Source organism: Cetorhinus maximus, chromosome 1 (genome assembly GCF_964194155.1).
Source record: "Cetorhinus maximus chromosome 1, sCetMax3.hap1.1, whole genome shotgun sequence".
NCBI lineage: Eukaryota > Metazoa > Chordata > Chondrichthyes > Lamniformes > Cetorhinidae > Cetorhinus > Cetorhinus maximus.
Genome location: NC_135879.1, coordinates 62,781,325 through 62,798,578, shown reverse-complemented (window position 1 = coordinate 62,798,578; position 17,254 = coordinate 62,781,325). Strand labels below are relative to the sequence as shown.

Sequence of the window (17,254 nt, the reverse complement as noted above, 5' to 3'; positions counted from 1 at the left end):
TGGGGGAATTAGTCGGGGTGCGTGGGGGATACGGGGATGGGGATTATTTAGGGAGTTGTTGGGGGGATGGGGGTCAAGGAGATGGTTGAGGGGGGTTTGGGAGGGTGGTTGAGGGGTTGGAAGGGTAGAGTAGTTGGGTCGGGAGGATAGTCAGGGGCAAGGGACCCAGTGTGGGGTGGGGGCTTGGTCAGTACCATAGTTAACCAAGTGTTAGAAGCAGTTTTAATCCTTATAACTTTTCCTGGGTAACTATTCTGCCGGAATAGTCGGAACCATCCAGAGTTTCCGATTTAAATCAGAGTACTGGATGGGTCCCAGTGCAGGGTAATTGCACATCGGAAGTTTCAACTTCCCGGGCAGTTCCCCTGCAGCCCTTGTGTGGGGATTTCCGGGGATCCCCCAGTGCATCTTCTGGGGTATCTCCTGGGTACGCCCCCCACCCCCTCTGAGATCGGAAGCTCTGGGATATCATATTTTATTTTTGTTCTGAATTTGAGTCGTGTATTATTTTTTAACCCATCTATGCTTGCACTTTCAGATCTGCTGGTTGATATGTTAGGAGTTCTGGCGAGTTACAATATAACTGTCCGTGAACTGAAACTACTAGTTAGCAAAGTGCAAGGAGAAAAAGGACAATGGGTAACGTTTGTTGTACTTTTTTTGATTTGGTGGTGAAAAGCTGAATTCCTGAGCTTAATACAGAACTGAGTGATATTTTCCTTACTTAAAAATGTACTGGTAAATAGCTATGCATTTAATTGAAGATGGATTTTTCTGTTAAGCTATGATTTAAAGCCATAATTTAGAAGATAGGAAGTAATTGATATACAATACTCATTTGAGGCTAATGTCTTTTAAATGTCATATAATGTGCATATTTTAATTCCTATATTGATTAATTTATGATAAAGATGTTCCATTCTGCTGATATGGTAATATTTATTGTTAAGCCTTCCTCAATCCATGAGTGCAGGAGAAATCATGATTTTTTTTTCAATGACTTTCAGCAATTTTTATTTAAAACTATTTTCTTTTGTAGCCTCCACACGCAGTGAAATTACTGACCATACTGAGACAGGTGCCACAAAAACTGAGTCCTGATGCTTTCTTCAGCTTCCCTGGGAAGAGTGCTGCGGTAAGTATTCACTGCTCGGCTCTGGAAAAGTTTTGTCCTTTTTTTAAGGGTTTTATGTTTTTATAAGAAGCTGGTCACCTATTGGTCACCTAGCAATAAATTAAATTAAAATTGGCATGTTGTGAAGCTAAAGTATGTTTCTGCTCCCGTTTTATTTTGCAAGTAAGATCAGAGTTCTTGGAAAAAAAAACAGACTCCTGTTTTGTTCTCAGGATTATTTAAATAATTTACGTTGTGACTAAAGAGTACACTTTACAGTAGTTCATCCTAAGTAGTTCTGACGAGTTTTTGTTTTCTTAATTTGCTAAAAACAAAGTGGAAGGGATGATATTGTCCTATTGTGGTTCCACACATATAGATGGCTTACACTCATTGCGGGCATGCTGTCAAAGTTCAGTCAAATTGTACTGAAAATTTTTCAAAAACTCTTGTTTTTGTTAATGAGTTTGGGGAGAATAAACTTTTTATTGGTAGAAAAAAATTTAAATTACAAAAATACTTAAATTTAACAACTTTACAAAATTTTAGCTGCATAGCAGAAATGTAAAATTCGGAATATCGAATGCAGTGCCTGGTTGCCTTATGGTCAGAAAATATGTTCAGGGGCTGTTTTGATTCATTATTGTGGGTAGGTGACTAATTGTCATGGTATAGTTATAATAACTCAAACCTTAACTGCTATTTTGAAGTACTAGCCTCCATAAGCAACTTTAAATTGCTTTATGTAGTATTATTTCAGTGTTGCTTCATATTCAAATTAAAAATGTGTTACTGTTTAGACTTACGTCTGAGATTTTCTTTCTCGATGATGTTCTGGAAGCTTTCTGCTTTAATTTTTAGCATATAACTTGGATTATACCTTGGGCATGTGCTGAAGCTTTTAAAAGTAATGCTTGCAAAGTAAAATTGTTTTTTGTCACATTGAATTGTTATCACTGGAAAATTTATTTCATGCAACCTTTTAAAATGTTGCGACATAAATACGTAGTCTGAAAACTTAATTGAATTATTATGCTAGTTACAAAGTGGATACTCTACATGAACAGTGCAAATAGGGGAATAATCTGTTAAAACTGGAAAAGCAGCAAATTAAGTGTTTAGAGAACTAGGTTTGCATAAGAAGAATTTAATTTATATTTTTCTCCACTTTTGCTATTTCTACATGATGAGCAATTTCTTGACTGGAGGAGAAAGCAGACATTCGAAGGTTTTTATCTCTTGTGTTGACGATTGAGAAATTCTTGCTTTGGTTACTCGCCAGTGCTCCCAAATGACTATTCGCACGTGAACCTGTGCAATGATGGTTGGCAAATATTTGCTGGGAGTGCATCATGTTTCCAGCACGAACTGTTGGATAGCAGTCAAATGTGGGATAACTGGCATTTTTTTCACCCTCCCTAACCAAGGGTAACCAAGGCGAGTCGCAATGAGCTACTATCACTTCACCTGAGATGAGGCAGTTCGACTGAGATGGATGCCTCCAGGATCTTCTTTGTCTGTATGGCTCCACATCTCACCTTAACTAGAGAAATCATGGGGGAAGTTTCTTGAGTTAGAAACAGAGAAAATTTACAGCTTGGAAGGAGGCCATTAGGCCCATTGTGTCTGTGTCAACTGAAAGAGCATCATCCAGTCAAATCTCACTTTCCACCTCTTGTAGGCTACGGCACTTCATGTTCATATTCAAGTATTTTTTAAATGCAATGAGGGTTTCTACTTCTATCATTCTTTCAGTCAGTGAGTTCCAAACACCCACCACACTCTGAGAGAAAAAAACTCTCTCCAACTTCCCTCTAATCCTTCTGGCAATTACATTAAATCTATGCTTGCTGGCTGTTGACATCTTTGTTAAGGGGTATAGGTTCTTCCTATCCATTCTATCCAGTCCCTCGTAATTTTATGCACTTTGCTTAAATCTCCCCTCACCTTTCTCTGTTGCAAAGTAAGCAACCCAGCTTATCCAATCTTTTCTCAGTTAAAATTCTCAATTTCCAGAGGAAATTTCCTCTTTACCTTCTTTAGTTCAATCATATTCGTCGTGTAATGTGATGACCAGAACTGTATGTAGTACCCTAGCTGTGGTATAACCAGTGTTTTATACTGTTCGACCATAACATCCCTGCTCTTACTTTTTTTATTAACCAATACATAAAATAAATCTCGTATGCTGCCTTAAGCACCTTATCTACCTGTCCTGCTACCTTCCAATCTGTGGGCATGCACCTCAGGGTCCCTCCGTTCCTCTACAGTTCTGAGTATTCCGCCATTTATTTTGCATTCTATTGCCTTCCCACTCTTGTCCAGATTAAATCCCATTTGCCATTTTTGCCTTCCTGACCAGTCCATTGTTGCGTTCCTGCAGTCTACAGTTTTCTTCCTCATGTCAACTGCACAGACTATTTTTGTATCACCTGCAAACTTCTTAATCATGCCCCCTACATTTAAGTCTAAATCATTGATGCATAACCCTGAAAAGTAAATAATCTAGTACTAAACTCTGCAGAACCCCACTGGAAACAGGCGCCTGGTCCCAAAACACCTGTCTGTCATTACCCTTTGCTCCTTGCCACTGAACCAATTTTGGATCCGGCTTGACACTTTTTCCCTTGGACCCAGTGGACTTCCACCCTTCTGACCAGTGTGCCATAAGGGACCTTATCAAAGGTCTACCTACAATTCTCATGTAGACTACACCAACCTTCCTTGTTACCTCAAATTCAATAAAGTTAGTCAGATACGACCTTCCCAAAACAAGTCCATGTTGGCTGCCCTTGATTAATCCATGTCTTTCTAAATGATGATTAATAATGTCTGTCAGCATTTTTTCCCAATCATTTGCCTACGACTGAGGTTAGGCTGACTGGTCAATAATTAGTCAGTCTGTTCCATCCCTTTTTAAACAACGATAAAATGTTGACCCTCCTTCAGTACCATGTCTATAGCCAGATAGGATTGGAAAATGGTTCAGAGGTTTTGCTATTTCCTCCCTTTCTTAACAACCCGGAGATACGTTTCATCCGGCCCTGTTGGTTATCTACTTTCAAAGATGGCAACCCCTTAATATTTTCTCTCACTTTGTTTAACCCAGCCAATATTTCATGCTCCTTCTCTTTGACTATAATGTCTGCATCACCCCCCTCTTTTGTGAAGATAAATGCAAAGTATTCATTAAGAACCACATCTACATCTTCTACCTCTGCACCCAGGTCACCTTTTTATGAACATATGAACTAAGAGCAGGAATAGGCCGTTCAGTCCCTCAAGCCTTCTCTGCTATTTAATAAAATCATGGCTGATCTGATAGTAACCTCAAATCTGCATCCCACCTACCCCTGATAACCTATTGCTTACCAAGAATCTATTCACCTCTGCCTTAAAAATATTCAAAGACTCTGCTTCCATTGCCTTTTCAGGAAGAGAGAGAAAAAATTTCACATCATCTCCGTTTTAATTGGCCGACCCCTTATTTTTAAACAGTCACTCCTAGTCCTAGATTCTCTCACAATAAGAAACATCCTCTCCACACCCTGTCAAGGCCCCTCAGGATCTTATGTTTCAATCAAGTCGCATCTTACTCTTCTAAGCTCCAGTGGGTACAAGCCTAGCCTGTCCAACCTTTCCTCATGACAACCCGCCCGTTCCAGGTATTAGTCTGGTAAAGCTTCTCTGAACTGCTTCCGACACATATACATCCTTCCCTAAATAAGATGACCAATACCGTACACAGTACTCCAGATGTGGTCTCACTAGTGCTCCCTATAACTGACGGATAACCTCCCTACTTTTGTATTCAATTCCCCTTGCGATAAATTATAACATTCTGTTAGCTTTCTTAATTACTTGTTGTACCTGCACAGTAGCCTTTTGCGATTCATGCACTAAGACACCCAGACCCCTCCATGTCTCAGAGCTCTGCAATCTCTCACCGTTTAGATAATATGCTTCTCTTTTATTCTTCCTGCAAAAATGGACAATTTCACATTTTCCACATTATACTCCACTTGCCAGATCAATTCCCACTCACTTAACCTACCTATATCCTTTTGTAGCCTCCTTATGCCCTCTTCACAACTTACTTTCTTACCTATCTTTGTGTCATCAGCAAATTTGGCAACCATCCCATCCATCCTTTCATCCATGTCATTTATATAAATTGTAAACAGCTGAGGACTCAGCACTGATCCCTGCAGCACACCACTCATTACATCCTGCCACCTGAAAAAGACTCATTTATGCATACTCTCTGCTTCCTGTTAGCCAGCCAATCTTCTATTTATGCCAATATGTTACCCCCTGTACTATGAGCTTTTATTTTCCACAATAACCGTTGATGTGGGGCTTTACCAAATGCCGCTTGGAAATCTAACTACAGTATATCCACTGGTTTCCCTTTATCCACAGCACATGTTACTTCCTCAAAGAACTCCAATAAGTTGGTTAAGCATGATTTATCTTTCACAAAACCATGTTGACTCTGCCTGATGACCTTGAACTTATCCAAGTGCCCTGCTATAGCTTCTTTAATAATAGCTTTGAACATTTTCCCTATGAAGATGTTACGCTAACTGGCCTGTAGCTTCCTGCTTTCTGTCTCCCTCCCTTTTAGAATAATGGAGTAACATTTGCTATCTTCCAATCTAATGGGATCTTTCTAGGATCTAGGGAGTTTTGGAAAATTAAAACTAATGCATCAATTATCTCACTAGCCACTTCTTTTAAGACCCTAGGGTGAAGTCCATCAGGACCTGGGTGCTGATCAGCCTGCAGCTCCAACAATTTACTCAATACCACTTCTCTGGGTAACTGTAATTTTTGAGTTCCTCCCACCCTTCCATTTCCTGATTTATAGCTGCTTCTGGGATGTTACTTGTATCCTCTATAGTGAAGACGGATGCAAAAAACTTGTTCAATTCATCTGCCATTCCTTGTTTTCCATTATCAATTCTCCAAACTCACCTCCTATAAGACCAATGCTCACTTTGTTAACTCGTTTCTTTTTAAAATATTTATAGAAACTCTCTTATATTTCTGGCTAGTACTCTAATTTTCCCCTCCTGATCATCCTTTTAGTCATCCTTTGCTGTTCCTTATATTTTGTCCAATCTTCTGATCTTCCACGTATGTTTGCACAATTATATGCCTTTTCTTTAAGTTTGATACTACCTTTAACCTTTCTAGTTAACCATGGATGGTGTGTCCATCCCTTGGACTTTTTCTTACTCTTTGGAATGTATCTATTCTGTGTATTCTGAAATATCCCCTTAAATGTTTGCCACTGCACCTCTATTAACCTATCCCTTAACCTAATTTGCCATTTCGCTTTAGCCAGTTTTCTTTCATGCCCTCATAATTGCCCTTATTTAAGTTTAAAAGCATAGTCTCGGACCCACTCCTCTCCCCCTCAAACTGAGTGTAAAATTCAATGATATTATGGTCGCTGCTATTTAGGGGCATTTTGACTACGAGATCAGTAATTAATCCCATCTTTCATAGACCCTACTCTTTTTATGTAATTATAAAACACATCTGGGTTTTTCTTGAGTTTACTTGCCAATAATTTTTCATTCCTCTCTTTATTTTTCCAATTTCTTTTTTAATTACACCCCTGCACTTCATATACTTAAAGGCTTTTTGTAATTTTGAGCTCTTCATAGCAGAGACAAACTTTCTTTTTTTTAAGTATTCTGCTTTGTACACTCCTTGACACCCAGGGGACTCAAAGTTTGGGAGACCCAACCTTTTCTTTGTGGGGACATATTTGTTCTGAACCCTTACTATCTCCTTTAATGCCTCCCACTGCTCTGACGCTGGTTTAACTTCATTGTTTGCAGTCCATTTTTGCTAACTGACATTTTAGCATGTTGCAATTGGCCTTTTCCCAATTGAGAACTTTACTCCTGGCCTATCTGTCTTTTTCCTTAACTGTGCTGATCTAACGGAATTATGATCACTACCACTAAAATGCCCTCCGATGGATACCACTCTCACCTGCCCAGCTTTGTTCCCTAAAACTTAATCCATCACTACCTCTTGTTGGCCTTGCTATGTACTGGTTAAAAAAGCTCTTAATGCATTTTAAAACTATATCTCTATACCTCTATCTTTTACACTGATTCTATGTCCGTTAATATTAGGATAGGTGAAATCCCCCAATATTACTGCCCTATTGCATCTCCAAAGGCATGAAAGAGACCACCGTGAATTGCCAGGTTTGTGCGTTGCACCGTCAGGACCAAAGGGAGCCACTCTTCCCACACAATTCCCCAAGAGCCCTTGGGAGAGGCTGGATGCAGACCCATTCGTTTACAATGGCAAGTCCTTCCTGATAGTGGTGGACTACCTTTCTGGATGGGTGGTGATAAAACAACTTTATATGACCACCATAACGATGGTCATCAAAGCACTAAACACTAAAACAAATGTTTGCAAGCCATGGCATCCCAGACAAGCTCACATCTGATTATGACCCACAGTTCTCTAATGAATGCTTCGCACACTTCGCAGCCATAGCAGACTTCTCCCACCACACCAGCTCCCCAAGATACCCGCAGTTAAACAGTGAAGTGAAATGACTTGAAACTATGCTGAAAACCCTGCTCAAGAAAACTGAGGACTTCCTCACCACACTGATCACTTACAGGTCCACCCCCTGACAGTGCTGCCTCTCCACATCCGAGCTCCCGATGGGCAAGAAACTTTGCGCACAATTTTCGACCTGCCGAAAAATTCTTGTCAGGGTTGGTTGCCAAGGACTATCAGGACATCCAAGTAAAAGAGCAGTCATACAGACAGAAGCAAGCTTCTGCCTACAACACGCACTGCACCAGACACTTGCTGCAGGAAGGTGACCAGGCCTGGATCCAGGAACTCTGGAGATAACGCATGGCCCTCCTACAGAACGAGGACCATCTCTGGTCCAACCAGATTGGCATGGCAGAGGGCACAGTCCTATGAAACAGGAGGAGCCTCTGCCCTCTCCCTAGACCAGCCCCTCCTATAGCACAGAGGAGGGCAATCATTGATACCCAAATGCCAGTTCAACCTCCGAGCCAGCAGCAAAAACCAGAACCAACAGGGCCTACCACTCCTCCGACAGAATGGCGAACAAGATTGGAAGGGCTGTAAGGCCTCCAAACCACCTGAACCTCTAACTTCAAGGACTTGAAGTGGGGAGATGGGGTAGCGAGAATGTTGTAATGCAAATTCAGTAATAGCAATAATGTTGGAATAGCACTAAGGCAGTAACAACAAGGTAAATGCGTAAGACCTAGGTATGGAGATGTCTCCTTGCCTGTACTCTTTACTGTATATACGTATATAGTTATAAGTAGTTAATAAAAACTTCTTTAACAGACAGTCTCTTTAACCAACGCCATCCCAACATATAATGGGCTCCCAGTTATGTGGTTTCCCCCTTTTTGTTCTTCAGGTCAGTCCATATGGCTTCATTTGATGATCCTTCTAGTGTATCATCACTTCTCACTGCTCTATTTGTTTCTTTATTTTAACCATTCCCTCCTTTATTCTCCTCTCTAACTGGTCTGGAAATCCTCTAACTAGGATGTTAAGCTGCCTTTCCTGCCTGTTAAGCCATATTTCAATAATAGCAATGATAAAAAGGTACGGCACCTCATCCAGCTTTCTGAAAACCAGCAATGTCTGAAAACTGCACGTTTTAAGTAGGCCATGCAAGAATTTTAAATGAGTGAAAGAACTTACTGGCTTGTTCGGGGTGTTGCTGCACGGGTGGCATGCCGAGTAGTTACCCACTTTGTGCTCCTGATGTTCTGGTAACGAGAGTATGGATAATGATTGAACTCATCCAGGAAAAATAAAAGACTTTCAGAATTCAATGAGATAGAATATTTAGCTTTGTAATGTACTTGCGATTAGGAAGGTTACAGAGACAGGAGTCCCATACTGATACCCATATGTCAAGTGATGATCTACTCGCAGCTTGTGTTTTCCTTGCATTAGATAAATGCATCAGATATCTGATGACCAATGCTGCTTGAATGGGCTGGTTGAAGGAAGAAGACAGCTTGAGATGTTGCAGACGCCTAATATTGCTACAGTATTGAATTTTGATGCCATTAAGGCATCCCAAATAGAAGCGCACAGGCTTAAATTCAAAAGTTGCACATAATTCCCAAAAGCTTTTAGGTTCCATGGGCACTGGTTGCCAGCTGGCCCAAGTCAGTTCAAGGAGAACTATTAAAGAGCACATGAATTGAAGAAAACAAATTGTTTTCGGCTACAACTGTTTTTAAAATCATCTCAGTTTGATCGTTTTTCATTTCAAGCCAGGCGCACTGATGTACGGAAGTGGAGAAGGAAGAAAATAGTTGTTAAATCCAATGCTCGAGATGTGAATTACTATCACCAGAGATATGGCCATTAACCTAAAGTGCTTTGCAATCATATCATTTGCTTTTAATTTGTCCTCGCTTCACTGAATTAAGGGGTTCTGATTTATTTCCCCGAAAAACGGCAAGTTTCAAAATCTGGCATGGGCATGGCCCCTAGGTTGCCAGTTTTGAGATCCTGTACCTGTAGTTTTATCTATGTGTTCCTAGCTCATCTGCCTTATTTGCTCGGCTCCTTTCATTGAAATATATAATATATTGAAATATATTAAGCACTGCCAAACTCCTTTGTTGTCTATTTTCTGACTTTTGCCTCTACCTTCCCTATTCACCTGTTAATGTTCTATTTTCCCTTTCCAACTTCACTCAACTTTGAATCTGTGCTCAGGTTCTCATCTCTCACCAAGCTAGTTCAAACCTACCCCAAGAGCTCCAGCAAACCTTACTATGAGAACATTGGTCCCAGCGCAGTGCAAACCTTCTGGGTTGTACAGGTCCCACCTCCCCCAGGACTCATTTCAATGCCTCAGGACTGATTGCAAAGTCTAAAATCCTCCTTCCTGCAACATCTCTCCAGACACTCATTTATGTACACTACCCTTCTAATTCTGTACTCACTGCTCAGTGCATGGCATTGGGAATAATCCAGAAATTACTATCTTTGAGGTCCTGCTTTTTGATTTCTTTGCTAGCTCCTTAAAATCTGCCTGCAGGAAGTAATTGACACCGCTATGGACCATTACCTTCGGCTGTTCACCCTTCCCCTGAAGAATGTTCTCCAGCTTCTCTCAGATCCTTGAACCTGGCACGTGGGAGGCAACATACCGTGCTGGAATCAGGTCTGCACCTGCAGAAACACCTGCCTATTCCCTTAACTGTTGAATCCCCTGCATCCTGCTACATTTGTGTTGCTGTGCATTTGGCTCTGGCTGTTCTGCCTAGAGGAACCATCACCCTCAACAGTGTTCTGAAACTGAATACTGGTTTGAGAGCACAATCCACTCAATGGGACCCCTGTAGCACCTGCCTGGCCCTCCTTGTAAGTCTGGCAGTCACCCATTCCTTTTCTGCCTGATCTGTGGGGTGAATTTACTGACTGTCATGTATAGCAGACAAATTACTTTTACATAAATACATCCACGCTTTTGCAGTGGGAACAGTATTTTATTTAATTTAACCTAAACCCCCCCCTCCACACAAAGTAAGCAGTTGAATCTGCTCTGTGATCACTCCTTTCAGTGTGTTTTGGCTATTTGCATGATCTAGCACTTTTAAAAAATACCAGTGAGTGCTGCTGTGCTGTTAGCCTGAAATTGTTTCAGAAGGTGGAAAGTCATTGAGATTGCCACCTCCTTATTATGAAAATTATTATACTTTCGTAACATTATTCTGGTTTCTTGTAAAGTACATACGAACAAGGAGCAGGATTAGGCCATTCAGCCCCTTGAGCCTGCTCTGCCATTTAATAAGATCATGGCTGATCTGATAGTAACCTGAAACCTGCATTCCACCTACTTACCAAGAACCTGTCCACCTCTAAGTAGGTTTATGGGTGTGTGTGTGTAGATGGCTCTGGCTGTGTGATTTAATTACATTTGGAATCAGGTAGACTGCAAGCTTGAATTATCAAAATAAGTTAGGTGCAGAAATGTACTTGAAATGCTAATGAGTAAACATGGATGGGGTCTTAGCATGTAAGGTGTAAAGGGAATTTGTATTTTTAGATAAGTGAAGGGGTTCTTTAGATTTCAAAGGGATGTTAGGATCTTTACAACTAGCCAGATGAGCAAGGCTAAGCAGTGTGTTTATTTTTCCCCAAAGGTTACTGACAATATTGGCAACATGAAAGCTTTTATATTATGGGAAAGGTAAAGTTCCAAAGACATGTGGAGCAATGGAATTTACATATTAAAGAGAGAAAAACATATATAAAGGAGAATGAAAGGCTATGTTGGGGGGCCATGTAAGATCTAACACAAGTGTGTGAAATATCTTTCGGGAAGCCTCCAGCCATTTGTGCATAAGTCTGCTATGTCCAGTAACTAAAGCTAGAGAAAGCCTTTTGGAATTTCGCTGTCAAGTGGGTACTGTGGTAACTTGCCGGCTTGCTATTTTTAAATTTAAAATCTATTTTGGACTGTTGCTTTGAAGGGGTGTGTAATTTAGAGTCAGGTTTATTAGGAATTTTAGGATTTGTTATAGTATTAAGTAATTGTAGTCTTATGTATGTGCTTGAAATCTTTTCTTTTGTTAATAAATATTTTAAATTAATTTTTAAAACCTCTCAAGGTCTTAGTGGACTCATTACTTCTGAATTCAGTGCACACATCTTCTCATAATAAATATAAATTGCAAAACTGTTGTGACAGCGTGGCCAAGTTTCCCTTGTGGATTTGGTCAGCCTGGCGCACATCATCTACCACGTCATAACACTCCTAATGTAGTGATCGTTTAAAATCCACTCAGCTAAATCATTAGATCTGGAGTCCACTGTACTATTATAGTTCAGATACTTGCTTACATAAAAAGGAAGTTTCACTTAGTTCTTGGCCCCTGTCCAGTTAATGGCGCCTTGCTTTCCTTTACTGATTGCTCTTATACTGTTACTCGCACATAAATTTTATAAATGTTCTTTCCCAAAATATAAAAATGGTACATCTGAGTGGGAAAAAACTGTAAACTTTGTCATGTGTTTAAAATTTTACAATGAGTGGAATCTTGTGGTTGACAAGTGGAAGATGAAACTTAAGGACCAAGCCATTTTCTGACATACTTATGTATTTACTTGCTGGTTAAGGAATACTGAAAACGGATGTCTTGCCCTTCCTGTTGGCTGGAGAATGATGCATGGCAATGAGTAACTGAGGAGGAAGAAAAAAATCTAAATATGGCAAGAAACATTAATGGTGTGGTTTTGTATATTTCAGGCGATAGCTTTGCCTCCAATTGCTAAGTGGCCCTATCAGAATGGCTTCACTTTCCACACATGGCTCAGAATGGATCCTTTGAACAATATCAATGTTGATAAAGACAAACCTTACTTATACTGGTAAGTGTATAGCAAGTTTTTTTTCGTGTTCTCTGAAGGTTTCCCATTATTTATTTTCTTTAATCCATGTCTACTGTGAAAGTAGGTAAGTCTTGGCCTTGCCACAGACGACTGTCAGTACTGTTGCTTGATCAGCTAGTGAAGTCCATAGTACTGATCCTGCCAATTTGTTTGCTGCTTTCCCTACCCGCATGCACGGTGGAATGCTTTACTGTGCTGTGCTTCATTCAGAAGCTGTGGGGTGAACTGACAAAACTTGATGAATGAGAAGGGCGAAGTTGGCATGATATTCAAAAATAAGGTTCAGATCAATATAATTGTTTTGACTGTGACTTTAAAGTGAAGCTAATTGTAAAGTATTTTTAAGGGCTTGGCTAGCTTTGTGACATAAGCAACATTAGGAAGCTAGAAAGTGTGTTCTGAAAACTAGGCTTATCTTTGCATTGAGAGCGAAGGTCAGCAAGTCCCGACAAACCTTGGACTTGTGAGCATGAGCAGACCGGGAGCAGGCTACACGTGCACAATTAAGCAGATCTGCATCTTTAAGTTCTTTGGACCTCATGCGTCCATGCATGAGCGTGGTTTGTAATGTTTGTGCTTGCTTTTAAAAGCACGCTAGAATTTTGGAACTCTTTCCTATAATGTATAATAAAACCCACTTGAGAAAAAAAAGAAAACAATGGTACGAAAACCCAGGTCAGGTGACCGGGAGCAGAGCACCATTGCCAGCAAGTCTCCCAGGCAGGGGATAGGGAGAGGTTCCACAGGGAGAGGTCCCAAAAGAGGTTCCAAAGGGAGAGGGGACAGGAAAAGGTCCCAGATGAGTTAAAAAGAGAGGATCAGAGAAATAGCTTCCAAACAGGAAAAGGCTGCGGCAGGCAGACTTTAAGTGAATAAGGCAGCTGAAGGTTGGTGACTTCATGCTGTGGGCCACTGGGGCAAAGGTACCCCTTTGGAGCAGTAGTGTTCTGCTCATTGTGGCCAAAGCTCTGAAGTTGTGCATGTGAGTTGGTGTTTGAGTTTATACTCAGGAATCCAGCAGAATGGAAACTTGGGAGACAAGATTAAAACCCTGTGAGGTGGGCTGTCGTTGATGCTGTCCAAGTTGGGAGCGACCTTTGGAGTGAATTCCGAGATTAGATCTTCAAAGTTGAAGACTGGAATTCATTGCGAGAGGGATGGAATTTCAGTGAGATTGATTGACTTGCAGTATTACCAATGTCTGGATAGGTTGTTCTGAAATCCATGACCTGTGTTTTGGTTGGATCTGTCTTCTATTGTGTGGTGTGGTGTGTTCGACCACAGTTGGCTTGTTCATTCACATGCACCTCATATTTACCCTGAATGTTAGAGTATAAGATAGATAATGTAAACTGTTTTATCTTTCTGACCTTGCATAGTAAAGTTTATTTTTGTTTGTTCAAAACCCGTGGAATCTTGTGGCTTTATTCACTTTGTAAGTGTCTTAAATCTCAAACTTTGTCTACTTTAAGCAAAATGTTAATGGTCCTTAACCGGATCTTATCAAAAACTTGGAGACCTGGCCTAGGATCATAACCAAGTCCATCATAAATACTTAGGAATTGCATAGGATATACAGAACACACATAGGCCACCTGGCCAACAAGCCAATGCCAGAATTAATGCTTCACTTGAACCCCATTCCGTCTTTGCTCATCAATCTCCAGCAGCAGATATTCCCTTCTCCCTCATATGCTTATATAGTCTTACCTTAAATCCAGCTATATTATTTGCTTCAGTCACACCCTGCAGTAGCGTGTTTTACATTCTCATCGCCCTCCTGGTAAAAAGTTTCTTTTCTTCATTCTTTCATGGGACGTGAGTGTCACTGGCATGGCCCACATTTGTTGCCTATCCTTAATTGCCCTTGAGAAGATGGTGGTGAGCTGCAGTCGTGAACTGCTGCAATCCATGTGGTGTAGGTACAGTAACATTGTTGTTAGGGAGGGTTGTTGATGCAGCGACAGTGAAGGGACACCACATAGTTCTAAGCCAGAATGTTGTGTGGTTTGGAGGGGAACTTGCAGGCAGTGGTGTTCCCATGCATTTGCTGCCCTTGTCCTTCTAGGTAGCAGAGCCTGCAGGCTTGGTAAATGCTGTCAAAGGACCCTTGGTGAGTTGCTGCAGTGCCTCTTGTATATAATCCACATTTCTACTACTGTGCTTTGGTGGTGGAGGGAGTGAATGTTTAAGTTGGTGGGTGGGGTGCTGATCAAGCAGGCTGCCTTGTTTTGGATGGTGTCAAGCTTCTTGAGTGTTGTTGGAGTTGCACTCACCTGGGCAAATGGAGAGTATTTCATCACACCCCTGACTGCCTTGCAGATAGTGGGCAGGCTTTGGGGAGTCAGGTGGTGAGTTACGCACTACAGAATTCCTAGCCTCTGACCTGCTCTTGTAGCTATAATATTTAAATGGTTGGTCCAGCTCTGTTTCTGGCCAATGGTAACCCCCAGAATGTTAATAGTGGGGAATTCATTGATGGTAATGCCATTTAATGTCAAGGAGAAATGGTTAGTTTCTCTCCAGTTGGAGGTGGTCATTGCCTGGCACTTGTGTGACGCAAATGTCACTTGCCACTTGTCAGCCCAAGGCTGGATATTGTCCGGGTCTTTCTGCATTTGGACGTGGACAGCTTCAGTATCTGAGGAGTCACAAATGGTGCTGAACATTGTGCAATCATCAGCAAACATCCCCACTTCTGACCTTATGATGGAAGGAAGGTCATTGATGAAGCAGCTAAAATTGGTTGGGCCTAGGACACTACCCTGAGGAACTCCTGCAGTGATGTTCTGGGACGATTGACCTCCAACAACCATTACCAGGAGCTTTGAATTTATTTACTATCAGAGCATAGAAAATTATAAATATTCTGTATTCATGGATGAAGTCTCCGCATTTTTGTCTGGTAAAACAGGCAAACAAATTAATATTCTTAGAGATATGGGGTCAGCTCAATCGCTGATGGTGGTAGGTGATGCAAAACTCCCTCTAAAAGTTATTTAAGAATGTATTGTGTTGACAAGTGCATATTCCACATGGTTTAAAATATAACTTTTAGTTTTAGGAATTAAAGTTTTAACTAGATAAATGAGGGACATCTGATTGAGAAACTGACAAGCAACCCTTGAAGTAAATGCAATTCGAGCACACTTGGAGTTAATTAAATTAAAAGCTAACCTAAGTTTATCTTTCAAAGTTAGAATTGAAGTTTAAGCACTGAATAATAGATGACCCATTTCTGGACCTCTTGGTAGAGCCAGGTGCATCATTTTCTCCATAAAAGAAGCTAAAAGCTAGCAATTCTGGGAATGAGAGTAATAGAATGCCATTAGAGAGAGAAATTATTCATATGGGTTTCTCAGAATCAAGGGAAACTTTGTAATTAAAAGGTAGTTAATTTGTATTTCTACCTGGGAACAGATCATGTGCCACATTGCCACAGAAAGTGATTCATGGTGGAGCCTTGCTAGAAGCTTCTTTTGTTAAATTTATCTGTGTGTGTTTGCTGACAGAAGCAAGCAGTTCACTTTGGGTTTTGAGAACTGCAGCTTGCAGCTCGTGGAAGAAACCTACAACGGCCCTCGCAGAACCTTGTAGCAGAAAGCAGCCAGCAGAGTTAGCTGGGAAACTGTGGGATGACAGTTGGATATCTGCTGGCAACCTGAACAAGGAGTTGAGGCATCCACAGTTGTGAGATCTGTAAAGAAAAGTGTTGGGTCATGTAGCCAAAAAACTAATGGAAGGACCCTCAGGATTTGTGCCTTGATGAATAGTTGGAATACCAAGAAGAAGTCAAGTAAATTCTGGACTGTGGCATACCTTTTGGGTTGGCCTCAGGAAAAGTGAATGAGCCTCCAAAATTTCTTAAGGGAACTCTTGAGGGTGCAGGGGGAGTAAAAAGTAGAAGTGAGTTTATAGCATAAGTCTTTATTAGTGTTAAGTAAATGGTGCTTACTTTATTTAATTATTTTTGATGTTGCTAAGATCCCAGCTGATGTTGTTATTGGACAAGCCAGATTCCTGGGTGGGACCAAGCTTGAATAGATTCTAACTTTTATGTTTTGTTTAGAAACGTTGAGGGTGGCGACTGGACAGAATCACAGGAGTCAGCTGATGAACAAGTCAGCTTGATTTTAACAAAAGAATAAATATTTTATTAAACAAAAGATGAACTATATTACAATACTCTTTCACCTACAACTATACCTATACAGATATATATAGAATTGTAAAGATAACACAAGTTACAAAAGCTATCTTATACACTCATGCTTTACAGTAAGCGCACAATCCATGTAAACCAATAGGTGACCTGTGGTCAGGTGCCACCCCAAATGGATGCTATCAATCTGTCAACAGTGCCATGAAAGAGAATGGAGATAGAGTTAAAACTGTAGTTCAAAGACTGTTAAAGGTCAACACCCTGAAGACAATGTTGTTCTTGTCAAAGTTAACTATACCAATCCAAGTATATGATCTTATAATCCAGGACAGTTGGAAAACCCACTGAAAATGAGAAAGAAGATTTGCTACAATAAATGATGGAAAGTGAAGCTCCAGAAGTAAAATGAACTCTTGGGAAGAAAATTGGAATTCCAATAACTTACCTAAACTAAGCTTTAAATCCTAAGTGTCACACGTGATTGGGTGTGATGGGTTAAGCATTATAAAGCTGCCAAGACA

At 40.7% G+C, this 17,254-nt stretch overlaps 1 protein-coding gene across 1 annotated transcript in view; it reads left to right on the top strand.

Moving 5' to 3' along the window:
- lrba (LPS-responsive vesicle trafficking, beach and anchor containing) overlaps nt 1-17,254 on the top strand; it is a 913,498-nt gene that overhangs the window by 57,453 nt on the left and 838,791 nt on the right. The window contains exons 3-5 of the mRNA XM_078541260.1: nt 539-639; nt 1,040-1,135; nt 12,429-12,550. Of these exons, the coding sequence (XP_078397386.1) occupies nt 539-639; nt 1,040-1,135; nt 12,429-12,550 (319 nt within the window). The remainder of the gene's footprint in view (nt 1-538; nt 640-1,039; nt 1,136-12,428; nt 12,551-17,254) is intronic.